Raw genomic sequence first — 15681 nt, 5'->3', positions numbered from 1 at the left:
GGTAAGATAGATACTGCCTACAGGAAAATTAGAGAGACCTTTGGAGAGAAGAGAACCACGTGTATGAATATCAAGAGCTCAGATGGCAGCCCAGTTCTAAGCAAAGAAGGGAAGGCAGAAAGGTGGAAGGAGTATATAGAAGGCTTATACAAGGGCGATGTACTTGAGGACAATGTTATGGAAATAGAAGAGGATGTAGATGAAGACGAAATGGGAGATACGATACTGCATGAAGAGTTTGACAGAGCACTGAAAGACCTGAGTCGAAACAAGGCCCCCGGAGTAGACAACATTCCATTAGAACTACTGACGGCCTTGGGAGAGCCAGTCATGACAAAACTCTACCAGCTGGTGAGCAAGATGTATGAGACAGGCGAAATACTCTCAGACTTCAAGAAGAATATAATAATTCCAATCCCAAAGAAAGCAGGTGCTGACAGATGTGAAAATTACCGAACTATCAGTTTAATAAGCCACGGCTGCAAAATACTAACGCGAATTCTTTACAGACGAATGGAAAAACTGGTAGATGCAGACCTCGGGGAGGATCAGTTTGGATTCCGTCGAAATGTTGGAACACGTGAGGCAATACTGACGTTACGACTTATCTTAGAAGAAAGATTAAGAAAAGGCAAACCTACGTTTCTAGCATTTGTAGACTTAGAGAAAGCTTTTGACAATGTTGACTGGAATACCCTTTTTCAAATTCTAAAGGTGGCAGGGGTAAAATACAGGGAGCGAAAGGCTATTTATGATTTGTACAGAAACCAGATGGCAGTAATAAGAGTCGAGGGGCATGAAAGGGAAGCAGTGGTTGGGAAGGGAGTGAGACAGCCTCTCACCGATGTTATTCAATCTGTATATTGAGTAAGCAGTAAAGGAAACAAAAGGAAAATTCGGAGTAGGTATTAAAATCCACGGAGAAGAAATAAAAACTTTGAAGTTCGCCGATGACATTGTAATTCTGTCAGAGACAGCAAAGGACTTGGAAGAGCAGTTGAACGGAATGGAATGTGTCTTGAAAGGAGGATATAAGATGAACATCAACAAAAGTAAAACGAGGATAATGGAATGTAGTCGAATTAAGCCGAATGATGCTGAGGGAATTAGATTAGGAAATGAGACACTTAAAGTAGTAAAGGAGTTTTGCTATTTAGGAAGTAAAATAACTGATGATGGTCGAAGTAGAGAGGATATAAAATGTAGACTGGCAATGGCAAGGAAAGCGTTTCTCAAGAAGAGAAATTTGTTAACATCGAATATAGATTTATGTATCAGGAAGTCGTTTATGAAAGTATTTGTTTGGAGTGTAGCCATGTATGGAAGTGAAACATGGACAATAACTAGTTTGGACAAGAAGAGAATAGAAGCTTTCGAAATGTGGTGCTACAGAAGAATGCTGAAGATTAGATGGGTAGATCACGTAACTAATGAGGAGGTATTGAATAGGATTGGGGAGAAGAGAAGTTTGTGGCACAACTTGACTAGAAGAAGGGATCGGTTGGTAGGACATGTTTTGAGGCATCAAGGGATCACAAATTTAGCATTGGAGGGCAGCGTGGAGGGTAAAAATCGTAGAGGGAGACCAAGAGATGAATACACTAAGCAGATTCAGAAGGATGTAGGTTGCAGTAGGTACTGGGAGATGAAGCAGCTTGCACAGGATAGAGTAGCATGGAGAGCTGCATCAAACCAGTCTCAGGACTGAAGACAACAACAACAATACCTCATGTTATCCATTTGGCCTTTGAAATCCATGTTAAGTGTTTCTGCTGCATACAGTGCTTCTGGCTTAATCACTATCTTGTAATGTGTAATTTTGGACCCCCATGAAAGGGATTTTTTGTTGTGTGTATTTTTTGTTATTTGGAAGGCCAATTCAAGTTTATTTTTTCTGGATTCCATTGCTTTGCTTTCCCCAGCATTCCAACTAATCCATTCTCCGAGATATTTGAATTCTTTTACTATTTCAATCTTCTTATTATTTCGTTACGTGTAATAAAATTTCTAGACAGATTTAAAACGTCCTGGTTGCTGAAGCAGCGCAAGACACTGATGGGTTGCTCCGTTGGTTGAGCTTATCTGCTAAAGACAAAGAAGGTCTGATATCCAACGCTGATCAGGCTCAAAGATTTTTATCTTTATAGGACGTCTCCGCTTATTCGTAAATATTTAATAGCTATACTCCACGTATTTTGGAAGGAGGTTATAAAAGGAATAGAAATAACTGGAACTAGTTTCTCAGTGAATTGCGACATTCGTATTTACGTTATAGGTGTCCCTCTATCTTTCGTCTTACTGCTTTACCTTCTGTGGCAAATACTTCCGAAATGAGTCACCTTCAATTTAGCTAAGCGAGTCTTTACCTGCAGCTAGAGTCGCGCTCTACCATAACTACAGTTCGTAGCTTTGGTAGGATTACTGGTAGTATTGATAGCATTGATAGGGAAAGAAACATAATTGAATATGTAAGATAGTAACTGGGAGACAACGACTTCTTTTTGTTTTTTGTTTGTTTTACACATAGTTTCAACGCACATCGTCGAGTGTCAGTCCACTGTGAAAATTTTATGCTTACAGAATGTAAACTTCATTTTATAAGTAATAAAAATCAGGTGATCGCGTAACTTCGGCGTTTTTCTATGCAAGTACAGTTTAGATACACAAACATAAAAAACTGTTCTTATTTTGTACTCAGTAGGAAGTTCTTCATCATAATCAAAGGCAAGAGTTCTCAGTTATTGCTGATAAATCCTAAAGTTGTTTATGGATAATAGAAACATTTATTATATGAGTCCGTCGAAGTATTGAAGCGGTGTTTGATATATTTTTGTTTTACGGATTTTTTTATTTTGTCTCTTTTGTGGAACTTGCATTTTTTTGTCGCTGTGTAGTTAATCTGTACGGCTGTCTTCATTTTTACGACAGCATCCTTCTGTTTCACATTACAAAGCAACAATTTTCAAATGAAAGCTGAATTGAACGTTAACTATTTCAATTTGGCAATAAATGCTGTTTATTTTTACTTGACAGGCATGAGGATAACTATGTTGAAGAAAAACGTTCCATAGGTGACCTGGCTCTTTATATAGCCTCACTAAGTTTGTAGACAGATCACCGCACCCGTTTTTATGGGAATCTATCGCATATATAAAGAAAGCAGTTGTTATGAGATAATGCCCCGTAAGAACGCAACACACCTATTGAACAGGTAACGTGGTTATGACCTTAGCTGACGACCATAGCTACTGTAGTCTGCGCTTACTTAAGATCGTCCACGGTAGCCTGCGGTAGTTTTACAACTCTGTCTGCAACCAACGGCTGACCAGGGAGCATTTATAGCCGCTCTCGCCAGCTGTATTGTGACGGGAGCCTGTACCTTGTCACGTACATGACTGTGCGTGTTCATTATTGTGCCACAGCATATGGAAACCCGCCCACTGTTACGGCAGACTGCTGCATTGCAGAGTGCTATACCAGAATCATTTTAGCACCCAACGGCAGCATATCGCTGGCAGCTCATTTGCACTCCCTTCGTCTGACTGCGAAGTTTGGCCTGCGGTTGATTCCACAACATCTGGGTAATTCTGTACAAGGGATTTGTGGTCTTCAGTGCCTTGTGTAGCGGAGGTGTGTTCCAAGCAGAGAACAGTCAATGAGTTTCTTTTGGCTAAAACCAGACCATCTAAAATGTCCGTAAGCGCTTGCAGAATGTCTACAGAGACCTGGCAGTGAACAAAAGCGCGGTGAGTCGTTTGGCGAGGAGTCCGTCATCATCGCCATCTGTGCGACCTACTGCGTGCAGTATTGCCAACTTATGGGTTTTCCCCCCAAATTCGTTTCGTAATCAGATTAACACAGGCACTACGATATCGTGTAAACCTTTACCTATCATTTCGAAAAGGTTCTATATCAATAGCAATGCCCCAAAATAACAAGTGGATAACGGTATGCATAACAAGCTCCTCCTATATCATGAATTTTGTCAGTTCCACGAGAGGAACCCATATTGAAAAATGGTTCAATGGCTCTGAGCACTATGCGACTTAACATTTGAGCTCATCAGTCCCCTAGAACTTAGAACTACTTAAACCAAACTAGCCTAAGGACATCACACACGTCCATGCCCCCAGGCAGGATTCGAACCTGCGACCGTAGCGGTCACTTGGTTCCAGACTGAAGCGCCTAGAACCACACGGCCACATCGGCCGGCGAACCCATATTGAGCCAGACTTCCTAATCTAGTATCAAAGCTGGAAAGAGGTTTGTAGGAAGGTGATAGGTGGTGCAAATGACTTAAAGCAGAAAGAAAGTATAAACAAGAAACAGAAAAGCAGAAACAGTCTCTCAATCACTCACAGATAACACGCGGAGTTAGGTCTCTAAATGACCCACAGAAACCAACAAATACACAAGCAGGATCAACGTTTATTATTTAGTAGGATTAGTTGCCTGCATCATTCGTTTATGTTTACACTGTAATTTATAGAATTAAGAGATCCTAAGATCTGCTTCAGGAGGGTAGTCAGACAGGACCAAATTTTGGCGTTTACTATTTTCTGTTGCGCACATTCATTTTACACCCACCTGGAGTAGCATCTTCGATGTTTTGTGGTAATAGGAAATACAGATAACCGTAAGTAATGTGATTAGAATCTTTTTCAGAAACAGGAGTAAAACTTGAAACAGAAATTCGGGTATCGAAAATGTCAGTCAATGTGCGTGCGTGCGTGTGTGTGTGTGTGTGTGTGTGTGTGTGTGTGTGTGTGTAGAGAGAGACACTGTATAAAACAGTCAGCTTCCATTGATAGACCGAAACGGTGAGTCTGAGGAAGGATTTTCCTTGGGCATTGAATGTAAATACGTAAGGAAAAGGTAGGTCCAAGTTAGATTAGTTAGTGAAGTATACTGTATGTATAGATTTTCTTATTTTTGAAATGTTACTGACTGCTACAGTCGCAGGTTCGAATCCTGCCTCGGGCATGGATGTGTGTGATGTCCTTAGGGGACTGATGACCACAGATGTTAAGTCCCATAGTGCTCAGAGCCATTTAAACCATTTTTGAAATGTTAGTGTGTGAATTAGGTGTGTATCGGAAAGTTTTTCTTTTGCTTTGTAGTTTAGGGATATATGCTAAAGGAATTTGTGAGTTGCAGGAAACTGAAGGGAAAGCAATGACAAAACGAAATGAAGAGAATAATAAAAGATGGCACCAAAAAGATATGAACAGTCTCAAAGGAGGAAATGATGGACAACTGATAAAACGAACTATCGTATGAAGAGAGAGTCGAATTCCACTGAAAGAACATAGTTTGTATTTACTGCAGTTTATTTGTTTTGTAAATAAAAACATCCTTTTCTTGCTTTTCGTCTTTTCCGTGTTGTTGTGGTGCACTACCAACTTTCTTTCACTAATTACAGACAGTTTTCGACTAAATATGTATAATTAGTGGCAGAAGACTGATACTGCATCACGACAATAAGGACAAACAAGATGAAAAGTGGGAAGAAAAAAGTTCGGAACATAAAAACATGCTTATGTTTCGTAAACAGAGCTGTAGCGCGACCTCCAGCTTGTGACCAGACGAGAGGAAACGCAGATGCCAACCAAGAACGCGAAGAACTGTAATAGTCACTGATTTGCATAAGAAATGAGCGTGAACAATTTTGTAATCTACTACTAACACATATCAAAACAAAACTGTATCGCTCTAGATTCAAGTGATGACGCCTTAAACCGAAGAAGGCGAAACGCGCCTTGGAGAAATAAAATAGTGCGCATCAAGAAAAGGCGGTTTTATTTATTTATTTTTTAATGTTTTTGTGCTTGCTGCGGAGGATGGTCACGCAAAAAACTCGTTATACTGGAGTTAGTTTTATTTTTACTACGACGATATTTTCTTGTTCACTGTTTTGTTTATCCGTTAAGTTCTTCGTGCAAAGAGTAACGAGTTGTACTTACCCACAGGCGGGTTAGTTGGAAGTAAACGAAGTCTGACCGTGCCTCACAATAATTAATGCAATGTGACTGTATGATTTGATTGTTTGAATGGTGTGACCAAGTTACGATAACACATGCATGCTGTAGTGTATAGATGGTTTTGGGATAACGAAAATATAACTGCAGGGACATGTGAGTTATGAATGGAATCCGAGAGGCTCATATGTGCTGATATTACATGTAACTTCTATCGAAAATAAATAATGGATGTATTCCAACTTACTGTACAAATATATAGGGATTTGTTATTATTGCTGTGGCTTTGTTTACTATGTAAATAAGTAATGATTTCTGTGAATCAGAATTTGTGCCCCAATTATTTTATAACGCTGATCAGTGAGAATTAATGTTTAAGGAACTATGCGTTTTTATGCGTGTGTAATTACGATTTTTTTATGTTAAAGATGGGCACGGGGAGGGAACGAAGCAGTTGGGCGAGGCAGAGTGATTTTATTCTCTCCTGCTGTGAGAGAAACCAAAAGTGGGCCTGGAGCGACCTCGGTATGAGCCGTCTGCGTCCCTGAACGCCATGGGTGGTCCAGCTGGGAGCCGGTAACACAACGGCTCGAGCCTCCTCGCTCTCCCCTTCTGACGTCACACTCTCGCTAAAGGGAAGGCGGGTATCCGCTCCCATTTGTGACGGAAACCAATGACCATCGCCAGCAGCCGTGCCATAGATAGAAGCGTGGCGCCTGACGATGTAATGCGAGGAGGTCGATTCGGAAATCTTCGGGTATAAGAAAGATCTATGACTCATGGCGGGTTGCAGTGCAGTTGTCTTGGGACACTCGTAAAGACGAGCGACAACCTTTCAGCCAGTACAGTACATAATTAAGGGCCGGAACTGTGCACGCGCACGTCTCAGGCCGATTCGACGCACCTCATTTTGTATATAATCGAAAAACAAGAATGGTGAAAATGAGAGCTTATGAGCTCTCCGCAGGACGAAAGTCGTACATACTACGTCATAAAAAAAGGCAGTGCATGAGTTCTGAGATCAGTATGAAGTTTAAGGATAACCCCTTCTGCCGTTAACGGACGGGCGAGAAGAATACATCTTTCCAGTGTCTGGCATGGGCATTACTGAGCAGATAACACAGTGGCAGGCCTGTCACAGGTGCACGTCGACTTACGCCCATTCCGACACCATACTGTCACTGCTGGGTGGTAAACAAGACATCTGGGTCATGGAGACGCCTTGAGGCACTGTAAGGTAACGGGGGATCATATGGCCATACAACAGCTTTGCTGGCAACGGAAAAAAATAAATCAACAATACACATGCTAATTATTTGCAAATATCAACAGTTTGCAAGTATTACCAGCCTCTCGGAGAGCACTGTATGCCATTGTTCTTTTATTTTAGGTTCTACAATGTTAAATAAACGATAATTTGTGTCCGCACTGCTCATTTCCTTCCCAATACAACTTGACACAAAGCAACGAAGAGGTAAATTATTAAAAAGAACATGGGAAGACGCTGACGTCTTTCTCACTAAATGCGCTTTTATTGAGACATATGCCTGCTCTCGCCAAAACGCAGTTAAGATAGGTTTGCAGTGCTTAAAAGTTAGGTGTGAATAGAGTAGAAACAATTGCTGTCACCATCGTAATTAGATGCTTTTGTTAATTCTAATCAGGCAGTTTAATATTCCTTTCAACATGTCAAGAAACAAGCAAGTCGGTTCTAACTGAAATAAGCTAATGTTCTTGTGGCCGAAGTTTCACAAGTAGCCTTCGCAGCAAGCTGGCTCTATAGGTCTCTTGTGGACACTTCAGTCGCAGGTGAAGTATTCAACAGAGCCACAGCTCGGCGCATCAGTTTTCGCTCTCGACAGGGGTTCGCCAGGGAGTTTTCTACGTGGTACACACCGCGGACGATAATTAATTAAGAACGGAGACAGGTACCTCATAGACTCACCGGCTGCAGCCCAACAAGACAGTTAAGAGACTAATGACAATTTTACGCCCATATACAACGTACCGCCGGCAGGGAAAGTTCGACAACTTTCTACCTGAAGCGGAAGATACTTCCCCAGCGAAACCAAGGGTGTATACTAAAACCGTGGGAGGAATTAAGACTTTTTCGGAATATATTCAGGATGGTATGGGGAGAAACGAGCATTCGCACATACTTCATAGGCTAAAGCCAATACTAGAGCTCTCATTGCTCACTAATATGTGACGTAATTCGTTCTGACGCTGGCAAAATGAGAGGAGGGGAGTCGTGTGAATAATTTTCTCCTTTTTCAAGACCTGGTTACCTGGCACGAGCTCTGTACGCAATTATGTTTGGTGCACTGAAGAATTAGGGAAGCGAACAGTTAGGAGTAGATCCTGTTTTGGAGAGTGGTTGAGTATGCACAGTGTTGTCCTAGAGAGAGGAAAAAGAAAAACATTTTGCTTCATAGAGCGGTAGAAAACAGTTGTGATAACTCAGACACTGAACACCCAAGACAGAACAAAGTTAGAAAAAACGAACAGGCGCGCTCTGCTGAGCTCTGATTATCACCTAGCAAAATTCCCTGATTTGCCGGTGCTGCGGACATACATTACCAAGCTGTCTTCTTAACTGCAATGACACGATCTGGCATACCGGAGGCGATGGCTGGTTGCTTCGCGTCCCGTCATGGTGATGATAATGTCGTGAGTATAGCACGAAACAAATTCTCCTGGTCTGGTTGTTCCAGACTAAAGACTTCCTAGCAACACAAATGCGCCTCTGAGGGAGACGAAGAAGGCTTGCTACACAATCACTGACGGTTCAGTGAGTGATTTTAACAAGAAAAGTCACACAGTAACTCCGGTACAGTCAACTTCAGCCTAAACTGCTCAAGACGGACAACATAGGCTGTTTGTACGCAGAACGCTCAATTGCCAACTGTACTCGGAAAGTTACGTTGAAGTCGAAACTTCAGGAACTTCGTCAAACAGTTACAATGAAATAAAAGTATATTAGACAGCCAATGGAAAGCAGGGTGTCCACAGCAGCGAGAGCTCATTCTTGTAACCTACTCTGACCGAAAGCCGAGAGCCGACTCCCTCAAGAGCACCCGTACAAGCCGAACACAGAACATTCCCACCCCCACGATGGTGGCCGTGGTTAAACGTTCCAATCAGCAACTCGAAAACCGGCAGTAAATTCCCCTCTATTGCCGACGCAGTACTATCCCACCAATGGAGATACTTGGCGCCAATTTCTGCGCCGATTTTGCTTTGTCGCGGAGCTACTCCCTGGGCAAGCCAATCACGGTTATGATTTTGCAGAAAACGCCGGAATTTGCCCACCAAGACTCCCTGGGAACGCAAGTCATTCCCACGCCTCGCTGGTAGCCCGCCAGAAACGGTTTTCACTAAGTTTCTGCGAAGTAACGGAACCTCTAGCCCAGCCGCTCTATCAGACCCTTGTGGGCGTGTCACTCCCGCTCTTATGACAATGTCGGCGTCTGGAAAGCATTCACTCGACTCCCTCACACCCGTCGGCTTAACCCTTTCAAGATCAGCAGAGCCCGCCTGTCACCGGACCACCCCGGTGACGAGAGACGCTGCGTCGGAAGTCCACGTGTGAAGGAACAGCGACTTTTCACAGCATGCAATTAGAGAGGAAAATCTAATTACTCAGAGTAAGATAGAAATAGGAGAGGGGGCTCATGCCACCTCTCACGTTGTGATCAAGTTAGAACTGTCCCACGTCCTAAGTCATGATTTTTAAGATTTCATTTAAATTCTTTCTCGCTTGGGGCTTACCATTTTGTTACAGTGAATTTTAAGTGACCATTGACTTGCTTGTTCACTGTTCCCGTGCCTGTGTTAACTGTAGTGCATGTACCGTCTTCTTAATGACATGGCCGTCTTCTTAATGACATGGAAGATGTAATCATTCCTGACAAATCATACAACTATACTCAATCGCAATCTTTGGAAATAACACGTCTTTTACACCATGTTTTCCAGTACCTTTTGGACCAACATTATGTGACAGAAACAGAAACTTCATTGTCTCTGATGTCATGTATGAATGATGGCGTTTGCCATGTTCAATTTTCTCCATATATACAGATATTTATAAAATGAATGTGTGTTAATGAAATTCTTTTGAACATCATTTCAGTAATTAATTGATCCTACGACATTTCAATACAGATTAATGAAAGCACCTGCCATACATATACCTGAATGCTGTCGCTTTCCTATGCCGATGAAGTGGTGCTTATCTTCTTCTACAATTACAGACAGCTTCCCATCGGCGGACAGGCCATAGGAAATATTACTTGATTTTTGTTTTAATTATTGATACTCAAGCATCTGGCGACAATTGGATTGAATAATTAGAAAATCAAATAGCTCGCGTGGTTCCTTCCGACGTAACAACAGTCAGGTTTCCCATAACTCAACCTGTCGGGATAGGTAGTTCTCCATATGGTATAGATAGGTCACATTTAGCTCACCATGCCATGATATTACCTACGTATTAGTAATACATGGGTTACAAACCAAACAAGAGATCTAAGAGCAGCAAGGTAAATGAATAATGATCAACGTTTTAAAACTTACGAAACATACTGATTTAGTAACATACTAGTATTAGTCCATTTCACATTATAATATAACCCTAGAAGAATTAATAGATTCAAAGTACCTGTCTCTGTGACAAGAGAAGATTTAATTCTGATCTCGATTGTGATGTACCTGAATTACATAATTATATAACATTACCTGGATCAAGACTACCTACCACTCACAGTGCTCTTGTAGTTGTACACGTATGCTACCTCTGGTACTTACTCGAGCTGATGCCAGCGACTGCCTGCTTGAAGTCCGCATACCCTGCAAAAAAAAAGAAGAGAGTTTTACTATGTTAGTTAATCGCAGTATTTTGAGGAATAAGTAGAGAAAGCCAATTATTACGCGACTGTTTCTTGGGAAACACTCCCGTAACGTATGTAAAATTAAAACACGGAGGCTCTTTCGATCGGAATAATTATTCGACACCGAGGAAACCCTTATTAATAACAATGCTTTGTTATAGATAATTCCATTATGATGAAGATGGCGTCCAGTCTTTTAGGCTTGCCTATCTTAGCAAACTCCCTATATTTAAAAATACCTTCATAAATTTTCAGTAGGGCCATAATAAGATTTCTAAGTGGTGCACGGCAGCTCCCTTTAAATGTTCAGAACTGTAAAACTGTGTATTTCACAAATCATAGTATTTCATGAGTGCAATATCAGTATATCGCAAACGGAATGAGTCTGAGACACTACCATCACATATAGCTAGGCAAAATTGTTTCATTTTTCTGACATTATTTTTTATTTGCTAGGGAGGAAAGCATTGCATTTTTCTCGCTGTGCCGGCCGGTGTGGCCGAGCGGTTCTAGGCGCTTCAGTCTGGAACCGCGTGACCGCTACGGTCGCAGGTTCGAATCCTGCCTCGGGCGTGGATGTGTGTGATGTTCTTAGGTTAGTTAGATTTAAGTAGTTCAAAGTTCTAGGGGACTGATGACCTCAGATGTTAAGTCCCATAGTGCTTAGACCCACTTGAACGAACACCCAAGCATTAATAACCATTATGAAAACGACGGCTATGGGAGTGGCATCAAAATCAGCGAGACGCCGCCCCCAATTATGATCAGAAAAGAACATGGAAAAATACCAATCACGTAGTAAAAATTGTAGAAGTAACTCGCGGGAGCAGCAGCACACCGCCTCGTCAGACGGCAATCGGCGATCAGAGCCTCCGCCGCCGACCGAAAATGGGAGTGTGGGCATGACGCTAAAAAATAATTACTTCTTGAGGTAGACAAATAATACAGATAAGACAAATAATATAAAAGGAAAAAAACGCTGAACTACAGGCGATGGTTAATGGCAAAACAGGAACAATAGATGTATATACGATACTAGACACAGGAGTGGCTACGAATCCTGCTTCGTACACATTGTTCAATGAAATAAAAGGAAAACTAAACTTATCTACCTTACCTGTGAAGGACTGCCATATTTCAACAGCTGTAGGAAATAAGTCATGTTACAAATCTATACTTGAATAATTTTCCCTGGAACCACAGTTTCTTGTACATTCCTAGTGGTAGAAACACATAGTTAACAGTCTCCTCCGAATGAATTTTTTCAGGTAATATCAAGTGAAAATTGATCTAGCCAATGGCAAATTTTATCTTCGCTCAGGAAATAAAGTAATTTCAGTTGATTTAATGAAAACAAAGCCTTGTGTGGATAATCAGTTAGCAGATAAAGTGAGTATCCATCTGATGTATCCAGAAGTCTTTTTATGTAATTGACAAATGTAATGAACAGGTCACAGAGGAAACTACAGTTTTACACAGTATTCAGTGTAAGGCTGAAGAATCAGGTAGAGTATCAGCCATACAGAAATAAGAACTAGGTACACTGTTGTCGCAATATTTGTATGGTTTTAGAAAGATTGAAATTCCTTATAACAATAGATTTAAAAGGGTCATGTTGTAAATCTCGTTGTACCTAGATAGCTGACAATATACAGCATATATCTGTAATGGTACAAGTTAACAATTTCGGGTTTTACCATTCAGACTTATAGTAAGTGCAGGAGTTTTTATTGCAGCTTTGGATAAGGTGCTAGGTCCCAAATTATTAAATTACTTACTGTTACAGCTGAATGGGATGAGCATTTGCTCATATTAAGAACTATGTCAGACAAATTTTCCACTTACAAAGTCACAGTTAACTTAAGGAAATCAAAATTTGGCAGAAAACAGATTACATTCTTACGTCATTTCATTACACCAAAGGACATTGGGCCCGATCCACAGAAACTAGACGTCATCCGACACCTTCCTACCCCACAAGCTAAAAGCAGATAAAACGCTTCATCTTCATGAGCTTCGCTTAAGTCTTCCCTATATATTTGCCTCACTAGCTAGTAAATAGTGATGCACTGATCAATCCTTTGAGTAAAAACCGCACATGACTATGGACAGACAATTGTCAGAAGGACTTTGACACCATAAAACAAGCTTTGGTAAACTCTGACATATTAATACATCCTGATATGACGTCCGCCCCGATAGCTAAGTGGTCAGCGTGGACTGCCGCCCTATGGGCCCGGATTCGATTCCCGGCTGGGTCGGGGATTTTCTCCTCTCAGGGAGTGGGTTTTGTGTTGTCTTCATCATCATTTCATCCCCATCCGGAACGCAGGTCGCACATTGTGGCGTCGAATGTAATAAGACCTGCACCAAGGCGGCCGGACCTGCCCCGTAATAGGCCTCCCGGCCAATGACGCCAAACGCTCATTTCGATTTCCATCCTGACATGACACAAGAATTTTGCCTCAGAACCTATGAATCCTTCCAGGGCCTGGGGGCACTGTTGTTTCCGATTAACCACGATAATGAAAATCAAAATGTAAATATAAACAGTTTTGGTTGTCGCACACTAATGGAATGTGAAAGAGCTTATTCTGCAAACGAGATTAAAGTACTTAACTCCAGGAGTTCGATTTTAAGTCAATTTATATCAGAGATGAATAGAATATTTTGGCACATTCCCTGCTTAGATTTTCACAAGGATTAAATGAATATGCAGAATTAAAAGAACGAACATCCGACTTTAGAGATCTACTCTTATTCGATAGTACATAGAGGTTCTATTACGAGAAAATGTTTAAAAATATGAGTCAGCTTCATGAAGAAGATACTCGATGGAACAAGGTGAGGCAACTGCTAACGAGGTGTGACGATCCGGACTGGAGAACACGTTATAAGTTACGTAAAGGAGTTTTGTTTTATCGTCGACCGCCTCCGTCTGGTAATTGATATGTTTGTTTCATAATGTACACACATTATTCGTGGGGCTACTTGTGGGGTCACTATGGTGCAGTCCAGTGAGCTCAGCAGATAATGTCATATTCCTATTTCCTAACATTAGACATAGAGTACAACAGGTCATCAAGAAATGTGTAATCTGTCATAAGACCAAACATTTAAACACATCATTATTCAATAAATTACATCCTATTATACCAGTAAAGTCCCTTGACCTAGTATCAGCCTTTGCCGCAGAATCTTTTCTTATGGCAGGGGGAGGAGTGAAATATGTAATAGCCTTGTGTGATGTATTTTCTAAATATATGCAGATATATGCCACTAAAGTTCTAATGACAGGCCCTATAATCAAGCGGATCGTGGAAAAATATTTTGTAAGAGAGGGTAAACCTAAAGCTGATCTGACTGACAGTGCAACTAAATTCATGACTGCAAAGTGAAAGAATTTTTCAAGTCACACATCTTAAAACATGTTTAAATATCTAAATTTCATCCCAAAGGCAGCCCAGTAGATTGGATATTTCGTGAGTTTAACTGGTTAATCAGAAGTATACACTACATAGACTGAATGTGTGACGCCCTTCCCGCAAATACACTCCTGGAAATTGAAATAAGAACACCGTGGATTCATTGTCCCAGGAAGGGGAAACTTTATTGACCCATTCCTGGGGTCAGATACATCACATGATCACACTGACAGAACCACAGGCACATAGACACAGGCAACAGAGCATGCACAATGTCGGCACTAGTACAGCGTATATGCACCTTTCGCAGCAATGCAGGCTGCTATTCTCCCATGGAGACGATCGTAGAGATGCTGGATGTAGTCCTGTGGAACAGCTTCCCATGCCATTTCCACCTGGTGCCTCAGTTGGACCAGCGTTCGTGCTGGACGTGCAGACCGCATGAGACGACGCTTCATCCAGTCCCAAACATGCTCAATGGGGGACAGATCCGGAGATCTTGCTGGCCAGGGTAGTTGACTTACACCTTCTAGAGCACGTTGGGTGGCACGGGATACATGCGGACGTGCATTGACCTGTTGGAACAGCAAGTTCCCTTGCCAGTCTAGGAATGGTAGAACGATGGGTTCGATGACGGTTTGGATGTACCATGCACTATTCAGTGTCCCCTCGACGATCACCAGAGGTGTACGGCTAGTGTAGGAGATCGCTCCCCACACCATGATGCCGGGTGTTGGCCCTGTGTGCCTCGGTCGTATGCAGTCCTGATTGTGAAAATCACCTGCACGGCGCCAAACACGCATACGACCATCATTGGCACCAAGGCAGAAGCGACTCTCATCGCTGAAGACGACACGTCTCCATTCGTCCCTCCAATCACGCCTGTCGCGACACCACTGGAGGCGGGCTGCACGATGTTGGGGCGTGAGCGGAAGACGGCCTAACGGTGTGCGGGACCGTAGCCCAGCTTCATGGAGACGGTTGCGAATGGTCCTCGCCGATACCCCAGGAGCAACAGTGTCCCTAATTTTCTGGGAAGTGGCGGTGCGGTCCCCTACGGCACTGCGTAGGATCCTACGGTCTTGGCGTGCATCCGTGCGTCGCTGCGGTCCGGTCCAAGGTCGACGGGCACGTCCACCTTCCGCCGACCACTGGCGACAACATCGATGTACTGTGGAGACCTCACGCCCCACGTATTGAGCAAATCGGCGGTACGTCCACCCGGCCTCCCGCATGCCCACTATACGCCCTCGCTCAAAGTCCGTCAACTGCACATACGGTTCGCGTCCACGTTGTCGTGGCATGCTACCAGTGTTAAAGACTGCGATGGAGCTCCGCATGCCACGGCAAACTGGCTGACACTGACGGCGGCGGTGCACAAATGCT

The 15681-nt window shown here is 42.5% G+C and overlaps 1 protein-coding gene across 1 annotated transcript in view; it reads right to left on the bottom strand.

Moving 5' to 3' along the window:
* Window positions 1-15681, bottom strand: part of LOC126278820 (translation initiation factor IF-2-like) — a 329625-nt gene that overhangs the window by 214097 nt on the left and 99847 nt on the right. The window contains exon 4 of the mRNA XM_049979094.1: window positions 10788-10829. Coding sequence (XP_049835051.1) covers window positions 10788-10829 — 42 coding nt within the window. The remainder of the gene's footprint in view (window positions 1-10787; window positions 10830-15681) is intronic.

Source organism: Schistocerca gregaria, chromosome 6 (assembly GCF_023897955.1).
Source record: "Schistocerca gregaria isolate iqSchGreg1 chromosome 6, iqSchGreg1.2, whole genome shotgun sequence".
Classification (NCBI taxonomy): Eukaryota; Metazoa; Arthropoda; class Insecta; order Orthoptera; family Acrididae; genus Schistocerca; species Schistocerca gregaria.
The sequence above is the reverse complement of the archived record's forward strand: the minus strand, read 5'-3'. Positions and strand labels throughout refer to the sequence as shown.